The sequence below is a fragment of the Lupinus angustifolius genome, chromosome LG01, assembly GCF_001865875.1.
Source record: "Lupinus angustifolius cultivar Tanjil chromosome LG01, LupAngTanjil_v1.0, whole genome shotgun sequence".
Taxonomy (NCBI): Eukaryota; Viridiplantae; Streptophyta; class Magnoliopsida; order Fabales; family Fabaceae; genus Lupinus; species Lupinus angustifolius.
Genome location: NC_032009.1, coordinates 2,316,799 through 2,338,083, shown reverse-complemented (window position 1 = coordinate 2,338,083; position 21,285 = coordinate 2,316,799). Strand labels below are relative to the sequence as shown.

The window sequence follows — 21,285 nt, the reverse complement described above, 5'->3', positions numbered from 1 at the left end:
ATTATACACTGACTTGATCGTCGGAGAACCTTTTCAGGTACCTCCACCGGCGGGTCCAGCTCTCCTACCTCATCCTGCTACTTTGACGACTATCCTCTTCTCCTTCCTCAGCAGCTGATCAACCATTGTCCGTACCTTTGTGTTCTAGTAAAGAACAATTATTATACATATAAGCTTTGATGCCTTATAATTTGCACTAATCTGAAACTAAAACTTAGTGAGATTTTTTCGTGCAATAAAAAACAAGATTGGGGATTTTATTTTGTATGAAAATCACGAAAATTAAAAGAAACATATGAAGTGATGTATGTTCCATGGCATGACACATAAAAAAACTCAACCGAACATCAAGAGATATTTAAGGAGTGTTGTGTTCCATTCGGTTAAGGGTTGATGGTTACAATTACAATAACATGTATCAAAGGTTTGGGGGATCACATGGGGAGTTGCCATAAAAGACAGTGATGTCTCACCTTAAAGTGAGTGAGATGGGGACATAGAAGGACCACCACATGAACGCATACATATATTAGAAACTAAGGGTCTGTTTGCAAGTTGGTTTTTGAAGGGTATGGAAGAGAAAGGGAAAACTTATGAGCTATGAAATACATTTGCGAGATGACTCTCATGACTTATATTTTCTTCCATTCATCTCGAAAACCAAACTCACAAATAAATCTTTAAGTAATGAACATAAGGAAGTAGCAATGACACAAAGGGCATATTGAATTGATAGATTCCAATTAATGTGGCTCACATGCTCTTTGTGCAACATGAAATCTGATGCATAAGTACGGTGAGCTCAAAGCTCATATTAGATTCCCTTCAATAGATGTAAGGGATTCAGTGCTTCTTAATTACCCATCCAAGGAACTTGCATTTTATTTTAAGAGAATAGTCTTTCTCCTCGTACCAAGAGATAATTTATCTCCTCCGATCAGTAAAAATATGACATGTGTACTATTTTTTTTATAAAAAATAATTTTATAGAAAACGATGAAATAAGATGCATGTCATAATTTCACTGATAAGATGAAATAACTTATTTCTTTACATCATGATACCTTATTCTATTATTTTAAAGTAAGAATAATAAATGTTTTCAGTGGGTTAGAGAAGGGCATTCATGGAGTATAAAATAATTGTGAGTATAAAATTAATGTCATTATGAAAGCAGATTAGGGTAACTGAATCCTTGATTTTGGTACCATATTGGTATGGGAATTGCATGGACACATGGTAGATGAGTGAGGAGAAATTAATTGTTGAAAATCTGTTTACCAAATTCTTGAGCGTGGGGCGATTGCCATCATAATTAAATGGTGGATGAGTAAGGACTGGGAAGTCTATTTACCCTACGGACTAAGACCTTAATAAAATTCATTATCCCCTTCAAACTCTAGTAGATTATGAATCACATATTCTATCTTAAAAAATATAACACTCATCAATCACGTGATTAAGATTTGGTAGAAAAATATTTAATTTGTAAGCTTTTATCTTAAACATATTTTCAACCAATTAGCAACAAGTAATATATTGAATGATGAATCAATTTCTTCTTCAGTATCAAAGAGGGAAGTTGTTGATCTTCTTTTAGTTTTAAGGAGAGAAATATCATATTATTATATCTAAAATATAGAAGTTCACATTACATTACTTTTTTCATTTGCTATTGCTTCACTTTCCTCTAAGATACGTAGAAGAAAAGATCCTAAGATCATAAGTTCATAACCATTGGGTGAGCTTAAATTGTTTATTTTCTCTTTGGGCCTAGCCCTTTCCTTTAAAAGAACAATATGTACATATTTATCTACTAATTGTTTAAATATGGATTTGTTTTTATGTATATCCATTTAAAATAACAGAGCCCATGACTTCCTCAGTATTGGGGGTGCTGGGCGAACTGAACAACATTGGGCCAAGGAGGGGCCTATAGATTTTGAGTTTCCATTAACTGAAGCCCAAAAGTATTTGTCAGCTGAGACTTGAGAGGCTTGAGTCAAGATTTGAGATCATTCATCATCCACTAGCAAAATAAAATATGAGTGTTATATCTGTACATTGTATAAATATTTATATATATACAAGTTATTATATTATTTATTTTTATTTTAGATTTTTTTTTTTGAAAATTAAATATGAATGATGGATGATATAGTAACAATGTATAAAACTTGTACATTAAGAATCCGAAATTACTAAAATAACAAGACAAAAAGAAGGAGACAAGCTTGGACAATGGGCAAGGCGTGCACCAAGACTTTATTTGGTTAAGATACCTATGGCTTGCGTAAGACTCCAAAAAATCGGTGTGGCCATGTGGGTCACTAGAGCAATTTTTTAATGTTCGTTTATATTGAATGATTTTTTAAAGTGATAATGCTCTTATTTTATTTTTAGACAAAGAAAAAACATGTGTGCTATTGCATATATTGGTAAATAATAAATACTCCTGTCAACTTATCAAAAATATGTTAATATAATAACGTAAAATTCATTAAATTATTAGAGAATTAAAAAAGGCAAAAAATTCAACAATACTTATAGGGAAGAAATCATATTTAATCAACATCTGAAGTTAGTTTAATAATATTATTGGACGCATATGAAAATGAGTTATATCCAACTACTCCTGACAAAACTAAAAGTGCCATAGATGCTACATAGTCATTGGTTAACATTGTGAGAAAATAGATGAAAGCATTGGTGAAGCGCAATCATTGTTACCACCTATGAATAAACGAAGCTCATAACACATCAAACACTGTCTCTCTCTCTCTCTCTCTATTACTTCCATTTCTTAGAAAAGAGAAATGGCCCAAACGTGGTGGTGCTTTGTTCACTATCTTGTGTGGGTCATTTCCACTGCTCTTGTTCTCACAGCAACACCACCTTCATCTCATCAAATCCATGACAAGGTTGGTACCCTCCCTGGTCAAAACTTCAACATCAACTTCTCTCACTATTCTGGTTATGTCACTGTCAATGAGGAAGCTGGAAGGGCACTGTTTTATTGGTTTATTGAGGCTGATCAATACCCTCAAACCAAGCCACTTCTTTTATGGTTCAATGGAGGTTACTCTATTTTTACTCTTCACTTACCCCTTTTATTTTTAATGCTATCTATCATGCCCATGCTATTAACATGTCACAGCCATATTACTTTTTTGGGTAAGGAACTAATCCATTTGGAGGTTCGTGGCTGCCCCTCGAAAAGTGTCACTCCCAAGAATCGAACACTCGACCTTGGGGATCTAGTGGGGCCTTACACCACTAGACCAACACCTTGTTGGCGTCTCTTTATCTATTCGAGTGAATAACAAGTGAGACAACATTATCCGGAGAAATACTTGCATAGGAACTTGCCTTATAGGCTAGACATAACCAAGGAAATACTTTCATATTATCATCACAATAACAATTTAAAATAAAAAAACCCAAAGTATTTGATGGGTTGTGCCAAATAGAGACTGTTCCTACACAAGATTTATTCTGTGTAGTTGCGGTTGCGATGATGAATGCAGTTACCTTATCCTTACGCAATATTATGGTCTTGATTGTGATTGTGGACGGCAATTTAAAACATCGATCCTGCTACATACAACTTTTATTTAGATTGACATGGAAGAATTTTGTAATGATGGATGCTTTTGGTTATGCAGGGCCTGGATGCTCATCAATTGCTTATGGGGAGGCAGAGGAAATTGGCCCCTTTCATATACAACCAGATGGGAAGACCCTTTATCTTAATCCTTACTCTTGGAATCAAGGTGAGTGAATTACCAAACATTTTCAATCTACAACAATTTGCTCTTTCCAATTTCCATTGTGATTTTCGCAACAATAATGAATCTTACTTATGCCTATTACCCAAGAATTTGCAAGAAGGCAAAAAGGAAACAGAATTCGTAAATGCAATCATGTATAACTTTAGTGTTTGTGTTGTTTTAATTGTAGTTGCAAACATTCTTTTTGTGGATTCTCCTGTCGGAGTTGGATTTTCATATTCAAACACTTCATCCGACATTCTGAACAATGGTGACAAGAGGACTGGTAATACTTCAACCATTTTGTATCTCGATCATGCTTCTGCTTTGAAATGTATAACACTCTGTCTCTTAAACAAACAAAACTTTTGCAGCTGAGGACTCTTTAATATTTCTATTGAGGTGGTTTGAGCGTTTTCCCCAATATAAAGGAAGGGACGTCTTTATTGCTGGAGAGAGCTATGCAGGTAGACTAACTGTCACAACTTTGTCAGGATATAATATTTCTTATATTTTTTGTCTTCTTATCCTAATTTTGTGGTCAACTAAAATAACAATAAATAAGCTTCCACCTATAAGTTCACAACTCAGAAGTTTATAATGAAGTTTAAGTCCTCAACTCACACAGTTCTAGTACTTCAATGCAAAATTATAAGATAAAAATGGTGAGATGAGGTCTATGAGTTCTGCTATACTTATTTGGTATATGATTATTTGATCTAATATTTTAGTATGCAACAATATTAATCCTCTATTTCAGGGCATTATGTTCCTCAACTTAGCCAAGCTATTGTGAAGTACAACTTTGAAAATAAGGAAAATGCTATAAATCTGAAAGGTTACTTGGTATATTATCCAACTTTGCATCAAATTAGTTCCCTTTTGTGTTTGTTGTTACTACAAAACTAATCAATATATGTGTGTGTGTCTGATTCAGGTTGGAAATGCTCTTACTGATGATAGCCATGACCATTTGGGGATTGCTCAGTTTATGTGGTCAAGTGGTTTGATATCTGATCAAACATACAATCTCTTGAACCTTCTTTGTGGCAATCAGTCATTTGTACACCCCTCAGAAGCTTGTGATAAAATTCAAGAAGTTGCTGATAGAGAACTTGGCAACATTGATCCGTACAGTATCTTTACTCCTCCATGTCCTGCTAATCTTAGCCAGTCAACTCAGCTTCTGAGAAGAAAGCGTGTTAGTGTATCTTTCTTTTACTATCAAGTAGCTGCTATTCATAGAACATTTGTTTCTTTTAGTTTTCTTCAGCCGAAAACGTCATCCACTAAAACCTGAAAGTCCAAGTTGTGAAATACATTTCCAAACTATGTGGAATTCTATCAAAGTTTTGTGATACAGATCCTTGATAATATGTTATATCATGTTACAGAGAATTGGTAAACTCAATGAAGCATATGATCCTTGCACCGAGGGTCACTCTACCACGTACTTCAATCTACCTGAGGTTCAAAAGGCACTTCATGTTGATCCAGCCCATAAGCCTGCTAAATGGGATACATGCAGGTAATGATAATTAGGGACACACTTGGTAGCATCTATTTAAGTACCAAATATGCATAATGCATCAAACAAAAGTAACCGTATTCATGCATTCCATTTAGTTCATGGGAATGCAAGCATCATGAACTAATGGATAAAGATCAAATACCAACTAGAATTAGATTTGATCTATGCTGATATGTCTGACTAGTGTTTAAGGTAGTGACTTTAGAGAAGTCGCAGGTTCGGCATACAATGCATTATTGCACATTTTCTTCAGTCTTTTTTTCTCTGTCTGTGCGTGTGTTTCTGTTTTTGCCACAATGTTTACATAGATCAGAAACCTCTTGTTAATTCTCTCATGCTATGCAGTGATGAGGTAAATACCAACTGGAAGGATTCTCCAAGAACTGTGCTTGATATTTATCGTGAGCTTATTCCTTTGGGACTGAGGATATGGGTGTTCAGGTTACCATCAATATCTATTATATGTGCATTACCACACATGTGTTTGTTATCATTCTTACATACTAGTAGTAACGCCAAAGATAGACTTCAAACTAATTTGCATTAACTTCTCCTGTTAATGTTGCCTAAGAAAGTTTGTTAAATACTTGGATATAAAAAGAATGCAAGTTATGATTTAGCAATCAAATCAAATTTTTGATGTTGCTATGATTTTTAATATTTGCTTATAAATAGAAGAATAGAAGATGCTGAATTTAGGCTATTAGCTGCCCTTAGATTCATGTATGTGTGTTATTTTCTTTGTTGTAATGTATACCAGCTACTTTAGCGGCTGTTGGTAAGAGCTAATTCATTTGGGGAATATAGATCCCCTGCATCATGTGATATAGTGCCATATATTGATAGTAATAAAAAGGACAGATATAAGAGAGGAGACTTCAATATAGGATAAAAAAATCTGATGAAGGTACATGCTTTTAACATGTCTTTTTATCAGTATTATGCATTCTCTTCTGACTACTAAGTTCATAAATTTTTTTTATGGAAACTATGGAAATCCAACCTCCTTGAAAGTGTTATACTTTCATTTCCTCTCAACAAATTTTGTCACCATCTTACATTTCCTGTTTCCTTTTCAGTGGTGACACAGATGCCGTAATCCCAGTGGCGTCTACTCGCTATAGTATAGATGCTCTTAGGCTCCCAACAGTGAGATCTTGGCGTCCGTGGTATCATGATGGGCAGGTAAGTATTTTTACAAGATTTTTTCTTTGCTCTTCCAATTCACATATCATTTAGATTGTGTTCTTCTATTTTTTTCCTCTCTTGTAGTTGAATTCACTGATATTTAAATGAACACAGGTTGGAGGATGGACACAAGAATATGCAGGACTTACCTTTGTGGCAGTAAGAGGAGCAGGGCATGAAGTTCCTCTGCATAGACCTAAACTTGCTCTTGCACTCATTAAAGCCTACTTAGCTGGAACCTCCTTGCCAGCCATTGAGCTTGTCAGTGTTTATTAAACTTTAGGATTGGACTAGTGATGAGAGGTTTAAGTATTTTGTATGATATTGTTGGTTTAAGCTTCATTGCCACCACTATATGCATAGTGTTTTAATAAGGTCATGATTGAAGAAGATGCCCAAACGATTTTTAACAATTGGCAAAAGAACTCTAGTTGGTTATTATTAATTGGTGTTATTCTGGATATCATATTGGAGCAAAAAAATGTATTAGTCTCTTGTTATTTCAGACATAGCTCAGTGTCTTGCTAAACATGGAAAAAACTATAAGGCTTTTGCTTAGTGATCATGAGGTCACGAGTTCAAATCCTGGAAAGTCTCTCAACTTGTGAGAGCAAGACTGTGTAAATCTACCTTCCCCATACCCCATTAAGTGGGAGCCTCGTATGCTGGACCACCTTTTTTTTCCATGGTAAGTGCTTGTTTAATCACATCACTGTCTATTAATGTTGCAGCAAAGAGTTCTTCCTTTGCATTGTATGTTTGTGATTGCTTTTCATCTTCCTAAATGGTATGATAAACTCCCCTTTCAATTATAATAGTTATGATGCTGTTATGGAAGAAAATATTCCGGTAGAGCTTTATCAACCTTATGCCTTGTAACTTGTAATGTTCACTTAGTTTGTAAAAATGGGTGAAGAACCAAGTTGGGTCTCCTAATTCCTAAAGGAACTATTTTTGGAAACTAGTGAGTTTTTCTAATTTTTATAGATTGAGTTAGCTTGGTGGAAAATCTTGAACTATAGATTTTCACTCTTTCTCTTATTCCTTTTAATTAATCATCATTCACATGTCAACTTTTAAAGTATATAGTATATACAACCCCTCCTCAACTTATCACCGTGAAGGATAACTTGCTTGATTAGTTATAAAACCAATAAGACACTCATGGTAAGGTTCAGCCATATATGAGACTAAAAAAACTTAGTTATCTCAATCATTGTACTGAAAAGTCTTCAATTCACATCAAGTGCTGAATCTAACAACATATCACTTCAACCGACAAATATACCAAGATCAATATTGTCAGCACACACACATGGTCCCTATCAGCGTGCTTATTAACCAAGATTATCCTTATTAACAGCACACCTTCCACCACTTCAACTCAATCCAATTTTCATTAACATATGAATGAAAAATGATATTCTAATAGTTTAATTTGCTTTTATTGGTCAGAAAAATACTTTATCATTAAACTTTCAACTTAAGTATACTAACAGTGACACATGGAGTGACATACTCTGTGGTACATAACTCTCTGGTTAGTGCATCAATCATTTTCCCATTCTAAATGAATGTTAGGCATACTCTGCTGACATATTGCTAAACAGCCAGTAACGTTGCTTACGTGTAATATGTTTAGATACGTTGGTTTTAAGGTCAAACATAATAAGCATCAAACGTACGTTGTACTTCAACGGCAGTTAGGCACAAAGTTCAGATTTTTTTCCTTCTTAGCCTTCAAATCCTTCTTTTATTTATTTTGCTACATTGAACTTAACTTGACACCCCAAATTTGTACACATTCTTCTTTGTCTTTTAGGTTTCATTCACTATTTTCTTTTTCATAGTGAAGACAAAAGATATTAATCATGATGTGTTTGATTAGATGTGCAATGTTCCTATTTTTCTTTCTAGACATTGTTCATTCTAGAGTTTATGGAGAAAACAATGCTAGTCTTGTCAATGATAAAAATGCACTTATTTCATTCATGTCATGCATTGTTTCTGACCCCAAAAATGCTTTAGAGAGTTGGAAATCACATAGTGTTCATGTTTGTGATTGGTCAGGTGTTACATGCAACAATGCAAGTGACATGATCATAGAGCTTGATCTAAGTGGAAGGTTACTAAGGGGCATTATTTCCCCTGCTCTTGCTAACATCTCTTCATTGCAAATTCTTGATCTTTCTGAGAATCATTTTGAGGGTCACATTCCTAAAGAGTTAGGCTATTTAGTTCAGCTTGAACAACTTAGTCTGTCTAAGAATTTTCTTGAAGGGCACATTCCCTCTGAGTTTGGTTCACTTCAAAACTTGTACTACCTTGACATGGGAAACAATCATCTTGAGGGAGAAATTCCACCATCACTTTTCTGCAATGTGACTTCATTGAGTTACATAGACCTATCTAATAATTCCTTAGAGGGACAAATACCCTTGAACAATGAGTGTATCCTTAAAAAACTTAGGTACCTCTTACTTTGGTCCAACCACCTTGTAGGCCATATTCCCTTAGCACTTTCAAACTCCACTGAACTTAAATGGCTCGATTTAGAGTCAAATATGTTGAATGGAGAACTGCCATCGGAGATTGTACATAATTGGCCGCGACTACAATTCCTCTACTTATCATATAATGACTTTGTTAGCCATGATAATAACACCAACCTCGAACCTTTTTTTGCTTCATTGATGAACTTATCTGACTTCGAAGAACTCGAGTTGGCCGGAAACAATATTGGTGGTAAGCTACCTCATATTATTGGTGATCTTCCTACCAGTCTGCTACAACTTCACCTACAAGAAAATCTCATATATGGTTCCATTCCCCCACAAATTGCTAATCTTGTCAATCTGACTCTCTTGAATTTGTCCAGTAACTTAATAAACGGATCAATCCCTCCCAGTTTATGCAAGATGGGTAGGCTAGAGAGAATTTATTTGTCAAATAATTCACTATGTGGTGAGATTCCTTCAGCCCTTGGTGGCATCAAGCATCTCGGTCTTCTTGACTTGTCAATAAACAAGCTTTCAGGTACAATACCAGATAGTTTTGCTAACCTCCCACAGTTAAGAAAGCTTTTACTTTATGACAACCAACTTTCTGGACCAATCCCACCGAGTCTTGGAAAATGTGTCAATTTGGAGATTTTAGACTTATCTCACAACAAGATTTCAGGGCTGATTCCTGCTGAAGTTGCAGCCTTGAGTAGCTTGAAACTATACTTGAATTTGTCAAGCAATAACCTTCATGGGCCTTTGCCATTAGAACTCAGCAAAATGAACATGGTGCTAGCTATTGATCTATCAACGAACAATCTCTCTGGCACAATCCCACCACAACTGGAAAGTTGCGTAGCGCTGGAGTACCTCAACCTTTCTGATAATTCCTTCGAAGGCCCTCTCCCTGATTCATTAGGCCAATTGCCCTATGTTAGAGCACTTGATGTGTCCTCAAATCAATTGACAGGGGTATTACCAGAGTCACTTCAGTTGTCTTCCACTCTCATCAAACTGAATTTCTCTTTCAACAAGTTCTCAGGGAAAGTCTCAAACAAGGGTACATTTTCATCTCTCACCATAGAGTCTTTCCTAGGAAACAATGATCTATGTGGCCTGGTAAAAGGCATGCAAAGCTGCCATAGGAAGCATAGCTATCATTTGGTATTGGTGTTTTCGGTGATTCCTGTGTTACTATTTGGCACTCCTCTATTATGCATGTTTAAGCACTTCATTGTAGTCAAATCAAGAGCAAGAAAGCCATTTGAAGTGGTTGGTATAGGTGACGTAGATGATGAAGAGGAAACAAAAGATCTCAAGTTCCCAAGAATTTCGTATAGACAACTTATAGAAGCCACAGGAGGCTTCACCAGTTCAAGCCTAATTGGTTCAGGCCGGTTTGGACGAGTCTACAAAGGCGTTCTCGTAGATAATACAAGAGTAGCAGTGAAGGTATTAGATACAACAACAGCTGGTGAGATTTCAAGGAGCTTTAGAAGGGAATGCCAAATCCTAAGAAGGATCAGGCACAGAAATTTAATAAGGATCATCGCAATTTGCAGTAAGCCAAAGTTTAAGGCTATTGTTCTTCCACTGATGCCAAATGGTAGCCTTGAGAAGCATCTGTATCCAAGCCTGGACCATGGATTAAGCCAAAGGTTGGATGTGGTTCAGTTGGTGAGGATTTGCAGTGACGTAGCCGAGGGAATGTCTTATTTGCACCATTACTCTCCAGTGAGAGTTGTGCATTGTGATCTTAAGCCAAGCAATATACTCCTTGATGAGGATCTAACTGCTTTGGTTACTGATTTTGGAATTTCAAGGCTTGTAAAAGGTGATGAAACTACATTCACCAGTGAGTCGGCATCTTTCAGTTCAACACATGGATTGTTATATGGCTCTGTTGGTTATATAGCTCCTGGTATGTACCTTCTAAAATATGATCCAACATTTTTATATATTATGGTTGAGATTATTAACAAAGGTTTGATAAGAACAATTTTAGTTTGTAACATCATGAACTGTTATTTCTAAGTAATGTTAATCATTAAAACTGCTACTTTATCAAACAGTTTTGTTCAGTAGAATTCACTAACTTCATTTATTGGACATGCCAGAATATGGAATGGGAAAACATGCTTCAACTCAAGGTGATGTTTACAGTTTTGGGGTACTTTTGTTAGAAATAGTGTCAGGTAAACACCCCACTGATGTACTCATCCATGAAGGCTCTAGCTTGCATGAGTGGATTAAGAGACAATACCTAAACCAACACAAACTTGAAAACATTGTTGAACAAGCATTGCAAAGGCTCTCTCCTTCTGGTGTGTCAACCCATCATAACAAGATTTGGCACAATGTTGTGCTGGAACTCATTGAGCTAGGCCTTCTCTGCACACAGCACAATGCTTCAATAAGACCAACCATGCTTGATGTGGCCCAAGAGATGGGAAGGTTGAAGGACTACCTCACTAATCCAATCTCTCAGTTCATTGAAGTTAATCCCAAGATTAATTCTTTATGCAGTGAAGATATTTTAGTTGAAAAGTAAATGGGTAAGAGTTTATATTATATTATATTATTCACTCTTGGTGAAAAGTATTTTGGCCAAATTACATTAACATCTCTTCACATTTAGCTTTATTAGAACCCCTCTTGTTTCAAAGATTACATTGATCTCCTTTAGGAGAAGTCTACAAGTATACATAATTGCACTCACCATACCCGGAGAAATACACGTTGTAATTAGTTCATATCAATTAGGAGTGATTTGTGTATCGGGGATCATTTGAATAAAACTCGGCGTATCATTGTGTAAATTACCCGAGTATTTTACATTATAAAGTTTAATATCCCAAGTAAAGATTTGATTGTTTCTTTCTCTTTTTTCCTAACTTTTATCTTATATATATTACATCAAGCTGATAATTAAAATTTCAAACAAAAAATCTACATGAACCCTTTTCAAGTTGCATAGATCACCTAAGCACTAGAAATGCCTATTCCATGATTTGTTTGCTTCACTATGACTAGGTAAAGTTGTTATTAAGACATATCAGAAGCAAGATTACGTAATGAATGTCATTTGACTGATATCAACCTTAAATTAACATAAAGTGAGAGATAATGGATGCTTGAGTCAGACGTTATATCACAGTTAACAAAAAACATAAGCCAATTAGTACAACTATTTTCTCCATAATCTTTCTATAATACACAGAAAGATTCTCCATGTATTTCACTCATGAACGCATTTATTCATTAAATACTCTACTACTGAAGTCCTCACATTCACCTTAATGAAAGATTGATTTGTTATGGAATATAGACTAAGGTATGAATACAATGTGATTTTGTTTTGGTAATACAAGGGTGGTAAGAAACTAATCTTTTTCGGAATGCGCGACTGTCTCTCTCAACAAATGTCGCTGACAGTAACATTTTTGCTTTACACTACTAGACCAATGCCCCGTTGGTTAATGTCGTTTAAGTAGTTCATAAGTTAGTGCAACATTGACTAAAACAAATATATAAAAGGGAAGGTGCATGCACCTACCAAGCAGTTCTAGTTCTTCTTCATGCTGCTATAAAATATGATCTCTAGAATTTGAGTTAGGTATATATGCACACGAAATAACTTATGTAAAAATATTATCCTCCATCATGTAAAGAGGACCGTAACTGCTAATTAAAGAAGTAGAGAAAAAGGTCAACTACTTGTTTTTCAACATGTAATATGATGAACAATTAAATGGTAAGCCAAATGTTATAATCAGCTTTTGCTTTTAATTGTCTTAAAGAAACAAAATACAAACAAATCACTTAAAATGGACTTTGTACGTATACAATACAAGAATGCTGGCAGCAGCTTTCAGATTGTAAAACAAATTACTCACCTTTTGTGTGTGAAAAGATGTTGGTGGATATGTTATGTTATGGCACTACATGATGGTGACCTCCATTACCAATGTTAATTCAATGGTTAAAACATGTAACACAGTAAAGAGAGAAGCTACATTCCGTTTGACATGTTAGAATAGGGCAGTGAAGAACATGTGAGTTATGTTTTTAACATGTGAGAAGCTAGTAATATTTATGTAATGATGGCGTAAAGATTTATATATAGTTAGTGTATTACTTACCCTCCATTTGGATTACTTTTTTAGAAAAAGTTAATAATAATTAAAAATGAATTATGGATGATGCAATGACAAAGTAAAAAACTATTACATGTCAGTATATGCGTCATTTTCTCTTTACGAAAACTAAGATGTATTAAATCAAGACAAACATAGATAGAGCAGAATGTATTGGAACTTGGAAGTCAAGCAACATGGGTTTGGGCTCCACTGCAGACAAATTTGAATTGGACACTTTGAGGCCCTCACATTTATGGAAACATAATAAAATACATCTAACAATCAAACTTTCACCCTTACATTTAGGAATGAATCAAAATTAAAAAAATGGGTCAACCACATGATTTCTTTTTCTATTTAGCCCATCATTTATGGGTCAAGATCCTCTCTAGTGGAGAAGGAAGTGCATGAAAAAGTAGGGAAGGAAAATATAATATATAATATGACAGTTTTATATATGATAACACTTTTATCTCTAAATAAACAACAAAATTAATAACTTACCTATCCAGTATTAACAATTAGGTTGGAAACGAGTCGAACTCAGTCAAATCAGAGTTCAACTCAGTTCAGCTCGATAACGATTGACTTAGCTCAAAACTCGACTCGAGTTATTCTTTTAGCTCGAATTCAGCTCGGCTAAAGTTCGCGAACTATTTGGTTCAGTTCGAATGGTTTATTCAGATAACTCAAATAATTAATTAAAATTTGAAAAATACTTAAAAATGTTTTATATATATAAATTTATATTTTTTATATATATAATAACAATAAATATAAAAAATAATGTATGAGTCATAATAAATATAAAATTTAGTCTATATATATATATCGAGCAAACTCATGAACCTAACAAGTCGAACTATATTCAACTCAAGTTCGACTCGTTTATTTAACGAACTCAATTTCTAGCTCAAGTTCAACTCATTTGGTTCATGAACCAAGTTTATTGAGCTAACTAACAAATCAAATTTCGAACGAATACCAAATTGGTTCGGTTCATTGTCAGCCCTAATATGCTCACAAATGTAGCACATGGGCTTAGAAAACAATCTTTGCCACAACCTCATTCTTGTTCTCATGACTATTAATTGAAAAATGTTTAAATTTTGTTTATATAAATATATTGAGCTAGCTCATGAACCTAACAAGTCAAACTATATTCAACTCAAGTTCGGTTCGTTTATTTAATGAGCTCAAGTTCAGCTCATTTGGTTCATGAACTAAGTTTATCGAGCTAAATAATGAATCGAGTTTCGAACGAATACCAAGTTGGTTCGATTCATTGTGAACCCTACTAAATTTTTTCTTCTATTTTTTACCCTTTTAGTTAAACTTTCTTCATATCTCACTGTACAAAAAAAGTTAGTGTGGAAATTTCTGGTACTATTTTGTGCTACAATTCATATAACGTTAACCCATTGTTCCATGAATACAAGTAAAATTTAGGAATGACATATTGACATGTCTATGCATAATAGAAGAGACCAGAGCTGAGATCGAGTTAATACGTATAAATACTTTAATAATGTTTTTAAGGATTAATATTGTTATCATAACAGACTTCAATTAATGTGAATGCATTGTACTAGTATTTCTCTTTATTATTCTGAACTGACAGGGTATCCAATGTAGAGCCAAATATGCTATAATGATATAATCCCCTACGTACACAACAAAACACAAAATCAGCAAGAATTCAGAATCATGCAATTAAATATTCTTAATTATTGCGCAGTTTCTATTTAATCAATCCTTAATCACATGGTTTTTCATGTGGCATACCAGTATACCACCATGCTTGTCTCAAAACAAATACACATAAATAAATGCCAAATTTAGTTATCAAAGACCATCAAATCTAAATTTGGAACGGGAGAAAAAGAAAATGGGGACTTAAGAAAATGACATGTTGGATGGTTGGAATAACAATAGGACATTGGATGGGCGTGGCATATGTATGGGCCATGAGCTTTATGGATTTATGAGGAACAGATCCTCCCTGCCCAAAACTTCATGTGTCAATGTCTCAAACCAATCATATCTTACCAAATAACATAAAAATGTTATTTTATGTTTTTTTATTGGATTGAGACACAAAAAAGTGGGACTACTGATTCTCATCCATTTATGACCATCTTTCTTATTCCTCCACGTGAGTGCCAACAATTTAGCTCAGCATGTTTGCTCTTAAAAAAACATAAGCATGACTTAAGTGGTAGGTTCAATGTTGCACTAATCTTGCATGCATCGTCCAAAAATAAACCCTGCATCATTACAAATTAGTCTGATTGGTTTATTACAAGTTGTAATTGATAAAAACATGATAGCTCTTGTTGGGTAATAGTTGGAGTCCTAAGCTTAGATGAAGTTCAAGGCAACCGTATAAAGGATTAAAATATTTTGATTATAGAGCACATGTAATTTTTTATGAGATCATATTGGAGTTGAGAATATTACCCACATTATAGTAGAGGTAGTTCTTTAAGCTGATTTTTTTTCAAACACATCATTAAAAGTCTATTATGAGGTTAAGTTTTGGAGGTAAAGGAAGTGTAAGAAAACTTCAAAGTCATTTTAAAAGTGCATATATTATGATGGTCAATCAAGTTTTTCATTCCTTCAATTTCAAAAGTACATGTTATGACAATCAATCGAGTCTTCCATTTCCTTCCATTTCAAAAATATATGCTATGTCTCTTTTTATTATAATGATTCTTTTTTACAGACAAATATTATTATTATATTATTTTGTGGTAGATATATAAATTGAATCATCTACTTCCTTATTATTCCACTCTTTAAATCATTCACCCTTACAAATTGCCCATCTTATTATGACTCACTCATTGTTACAAGATTATAATATGTAGTAGACCATGGTCCACTAAATGGATCCTTTTCTAATCAGGCCAAGTATATGATGTCCATAAGTATGTCCTAAACCAATCATTACATGTTACATTAATTAAAAAAATTAAACATATATAACTTTGTCTATTTTTGTTTCATTATAATTAGTTTGTGATAAATTTGATAACATGTTTGAGACAACAGATATTCATCCTTCTAATCATAGATAATCACCAATAATAATGATTAACAACATAGGTTAAAATGCATTATCAACTAAACAGGAAAGATGGAAAAAATAGAAAAAGTAGAGAGTGGAGATTGATATGTAAGAGTGAAGAGATAGAGATAAAAACAAAGACATTAGCTGAGTTGAGAGATACGTGTCATGTGAATTGTCGGGATCAATGCATGTGGGGTGAACACAAACCCACAAAGTGCATGTGCCGTGGACGTTCTAATACTACAATGTTTGATGCTAAAGTAAGGAAAACAAGTACTGTCAAACATTACATCGGAGCAAACAAGTTTTCTCTCTGTGGGCTTTCACCCATTAATAAAATATTCATTATCTTATTATGTGACCTTTGATTAAGACAAACTGTCTTTTTCATCAAACACCTCTACACCTTTTTTGTCAACAAGAACAAGGAATTTTTTTGAGCTGTTTTGTTCAAACGGGAAAGGAAAAGGGAGCAGTTAATGAATAAGTATCATCTCCGGTATCCGAGAGTATATTAAAAACAAAACTAAGTTATAACGATATGATTTTATTATCATCTTAAATATAATAATATGATGTTATATTGTTATCCTTCAAGACACACAAAAATCTAATATTGGAGGGAAGTCTTTACTAAGGAAAGAAGGAATGAGGAACATTTAATTTGAAGAAAATGTTTAAAAATGCTTAGTAATTTCCCCTCTTCAAAAAACTTCACTTTTGGAAAGAAAGCTCAAATGGAAGGAATTTTGGACTACTATTTTCCATCACTACCCTCTAATTTTTTTAGCAATACAATATATTTTAATTAAAATATTCCTATACCCCGGTCTTCTTAAACTAAACACAAGGTAAGAAAAATGATTAAAATAATTATTATGAACAAAGAAGTACTTGAAATATTCTTTATTTATTACTACAAATATCATTAATCAAATGACATAAATCTATAAAAAAAAAACAGTTGAATTTAATTTAACACTCTTAATTTTTTTAATTATGGAAAATATGAAGAATGATAAATTAATGGACGTAAATAAAAAATGGAGGAAAGTATAAACACAAAACTATAAAAGTGGTTGAGGTATTGTGAGAGGTGGGGACTTGTGGTAGATGAGATGCAAGAAAGTGAAGCAACCCACCCAACTAGTTTCCAATAAGTAATAAGAAGAGAAATTAGACAACAAACTACCAAAGCTATTTCGGAAACTTTCTTTGATATTTTTGGATAACGAGTACAAGACAAACATTAATAACTAGGACGAGAGTAGGAGAATTTTCACTGTCACTGAGAGTGACCCATTTTGATGAGACCAATGCTTTATTATTATTATTTTATTCTAGTTTTTCTAGCTTAGTTTAATGCATACAAATAGAACATTGAATATAATGTATCGTAAGCATATCTTATGCTATTTCATTCTTGGTGAAAACAGAATAAACATTTGACTCATCGTTTCATAATGTGACATGGATTTAAATGGGTATTTTCGCACATTCCATTCCTAAAGTATAGTAGTTAATTGTTTTAGACTTTTCCTCACCAAAGGTTGATCAATCTTTTTATTTTCTTCCAATTTTATTATCATTCAATAATTATATATAATTAATTTAAAATCAACCTAAGCTATCAACATGGGTTTTCCAAATAATAATGACATGGTGAATTAATAATGTGGTTACCTGATAATAATAGAACTACGTAGATTAACTTCAGAATTCCTAAATATCATGCGAACAAAATGGTGGATGGTGTTGTTTAATAATTTCTTATTGTGGAGCATCAAACTATTGAGTGAAGAGTTACTCATAACTAAGACGTCATATCTCTAACCAATGCAATGATCATGGGTTCTTTTAGACGTGAATATATCCATAACTTACTTAGAATGTGACAATAATAAATTGAGGAATAATGCTTTTAAGAGTCCCACATTTAGTAGAATATCAAACTCAATATGATACTTAAACTATGAGGTTTTCTCACATAATAAACTAGTTTTTTAAGTTAGACTTTCCTCATTTGCTTAAGTCTTATTATTGGTGCCTTCATTGAGAGTTGTGTCACGGAAATGACTACCTATAAACTGTATTAAGGTACATCACTGAATACTGATAAGAAGCCGCAAAAAGAGAAAGGACCACCATCAGGTCAGTATCGATAGAGTGAAAGTCATCGTGGACGTCGGCCTACCGGGTGTACTTTGAAACTCCTCCAACTCCATCCCAAACATCATCTACACTTTGAATTTATAAGCCTCCAAACCGAGTTTTGTGGTGATATATAGTCGTATATATATTCAATTTTTTTTATCCAATTAATTATACAATAGTAAAATGTGCAGTAATTATATTTCTCTTAACAAAAATGATAAATAACAATTTTCATATTATCCAAATTAAAATGAGACAATGCTGCCAAGATAATATATTTCTTATCCAAATTAGAAGAATGCTTCAATTTCAAATATTAATTACTAGCCCAAGTACGAAATTAAATGAATAATTGAATGGTTGTATGCTTGATGAGCCGAGTTGCAGTTTTTTTGTGTTAGTTAATTTTGATTGCAACATAAGTTTGCTATGATAATAAAACACGTGGGAATCACTAAACTGGATTAACTGCATTTGTATGGTTGAAGAGATGGAAGAAAAGTTGTACACAGCATCATGGTTATTTTGAAGACTATATCATATGAATGAATTTGAATAAATTTAATTTGGATGAATTTAGATGAAAGGAAAAGCTCACAAAACTCTCTTAAACTTTATGCATTTTGTAGCCATAAATTATTTTTTCTTCCTAATTACTCATTAAACTTTAATTATTGGTGAAATTGATTCATACATATATATAATTTTAAACTACCACCAATAAAATAAGAATTAACACATATTAGATATAGTAAACATTCGTAAAAATGCAATTGATTATTATTATTTTAGTTGTTTAACATAATTTTTTGATTCAGTTATATAAGATTTGTCACTAATGCATGTGTATATAAATTTCTCTCATGTTTTTTACTTCAATTTTGTTTTACTAACTGTTATTAGTTAATAATTCTCTCAATTATTTTCTTACGCATATCAACTAGTTGAGAGTAGCTTAAACTTAATCAAATTGCATCAGTTTGAATATCTAAAGAGAGAAAAATGTAGTTGCATCAAATATTTCACACGCAAATCCTTATATCAGAAGCTTTTCCACCCATGGTAGTTTCTACAGGTCTTGAAGGTGGTTGCTTTTGTGAAAAATACACATGGTTTAAAAAAGGTAAATAAAATTATAAGTACTTACGTTACTTTCATTTTTATTGTTAGTAATTTAAAGTTATATATATATATATATGTAAAGACTAATTTTACTAATAGTTAAGTTTAATGAGTAATTAGGAAAAAAATAGTTTATGATATCTACTTGTAAAACACATAATGTTTAATGAGATTTTATTAAGGGAAAATGAATGGGGAATAATTTTGCTACTTTTAATACTTACCCTAACCGTAATGTTAAAGGTAATTGGATCCATATTTCATGCATAATAAATATTCTATTGATAAAAATAAAGTTTATTTTGATGATCTATACTTCTTAAAATTAATTAGTTTTTGCCTTTCAGTTACTGTTCCTACCCGACGAACCAAAGGTCCCATGTTTGGTCGCCGAGGTGGACCCCACTTGTTGGGACCACCAGAGTTGACTCAAGAGACAGCATGCTTTCCATACTCCACCAACCTACCTGCCAGCACAACAGACGGGTTGCAGAATGAGTATCAAACCAACCACAGGCTAGAAGACAAGAATGACATAGTGTACGGTCCTAGCAGACCGCCTGACACGGGAAAAGCAACTCCCGACAACACCTTTGGTCAGTCACGCGTCGCACCACCAGCCAAGAGCCTAATGTCAATTCTCCCTTCTATAAACAGGGATCTCCACCAACAGGAAGTATCTTAATCTCTTCATTCTCTAACATTACTCACTCTATTGATACTTGTCTTCACTATTCACTCACTAAGTTCATACACTGACTTGATCGTCGGAGAACCTTTTCAGGTACCTCCACCGGCGGGTCCAGCTCTCCTACTTCCTCCTGCTGCTTGACGACTACCTTCCACCCTTCATCAACATCTGATCAACCACTGTCCGCATCTTTGTGTTCTAATAAAGAACAGTTACGAAATGAGTTATATTACTTTTTAGTGCAAATCGATCTAGAAAGGGGGCAACAATTTTGTTTTTGGTTTTAAAATAGTCACGAAACTAGTTATATTATTTGTATATTAAAACTGAACAATACATATTACATGTTTGTGTATTAAAAATAATCTTCTTCTACTTTCACTTCAACCCTAAAAAGCTAGAGCATCAATATTCCTTTGTATTAATCAATCTTCATTTTTATAAAATAAAAATATAATCTTAATGAAGTTATGAGCATGTGACTTTAAACTCCATCAAATATGGCATGCCTCTTTATCATTACTACCTCTAATAAAGTGTAGCTACTTTTAAAAAAATTATTGATAGATAACTTAGCATTTTAATATCAGTATTAAGAATGATCATTTCAACGAGACTCTTAGTTATACAAAAAAGATTAATAACAAACTGAAAATATGAAGAAGAAAAATTATATTATTTGTTTACATTAGGAGGTGATAGTTAAGGTAAAATAGTTATAAGATGGTTTCATTAGAAGGTAAAATTATATTAATTGTTTACATTACGAGGTGATAGTTTTATCCATAACAATTGGAAAAAAAGTTATAAGATGGTTTCATGGTTAAAGGAGTGAAGTGAAGAAGACTGAAATTTTAAGTCTCGTCGATAATAAATATTAACATATTAACATTTGTCGATAAAAAATAAATTTTCTCCTAAAGAATAAAATTAAGATAATACATAAATCAGGATAAACTTTCTCCTAAAAATAAAATTAAGATAAAGAGAAATAGATGGCGCCAAAACAACTGTTCCTACTCCATTCGTTCTCCCTCCTTTTCACAACCGAAACCGTTTTCTCATATCCCTATTTTCTTATCTTTATTTTCGTTATTATTAATAATTAATAAT

The 21,285-nt window shown here is 33.3% G+C and overlaps 2 protein-coding genes across 3 annotated transcripts; both read left to right on the top strand.

Annotated features, from left to right (window-relative positions):
- Positions 2,660-7,022, top strand: LOC109346581 (serine carboxypeptidase II-2-like). 2 transcript variants are annotated; one of them, XM_019586212.1, is made up of 12 exons: positions 2,660-3,078; positions 3,666-3,773; positions 3,961-4,056; positions 4,145-4,237; positions 4,531-4,616; positions 4,708-4,971; positions 5,165-5,298; positions 5,647-5,742; positions 6,381-6,486; positions 6,604-6,810; positions 6,845-6,882; positions 6,913-7,022. In XM_019586212.1, exons 1-10 carry the CDS (start codon positions 2,817-2,819, stop codon positions 6,763-6,765), a joined length of 1,407 nt encoding a protein of 468 aa, XP_019441757.1. In that variant the 5' UTR covers positions 2,660-2,816; the 3' UTR covers positions 6,766-6,810; positions 6,845-6,882; positions 6,913-7,022. The 2 variants fall into 2 exon arrangements, with proteins under 2 accessions (XP_019441757.1, XP_019441765.1); XM_019586220.1 differs by having other exon boundaries at positions 6,604-6,878; positions 6,917-7,022.
- On the top strand, positions 8,069-11,788 carry LOC109346572 (putative leucine-rich repeat receptor-like serine/threonine-protein kinase At2g24130). Its single transcript, XM_019586200.1, has 2 exons — positions 8,069-10,911; positions 11,108-11,788. Exons 1-2 carry the CDS (start codon positions 8,361-8,363, stop codon positions 11,539-11,541), a joined length of 2,985 nt encoding a protein of 994 aa, XP_019441745.1. The 5' UTR covers positions 8,069-8,360; the 3' UTR covers positions 11,542-11,788.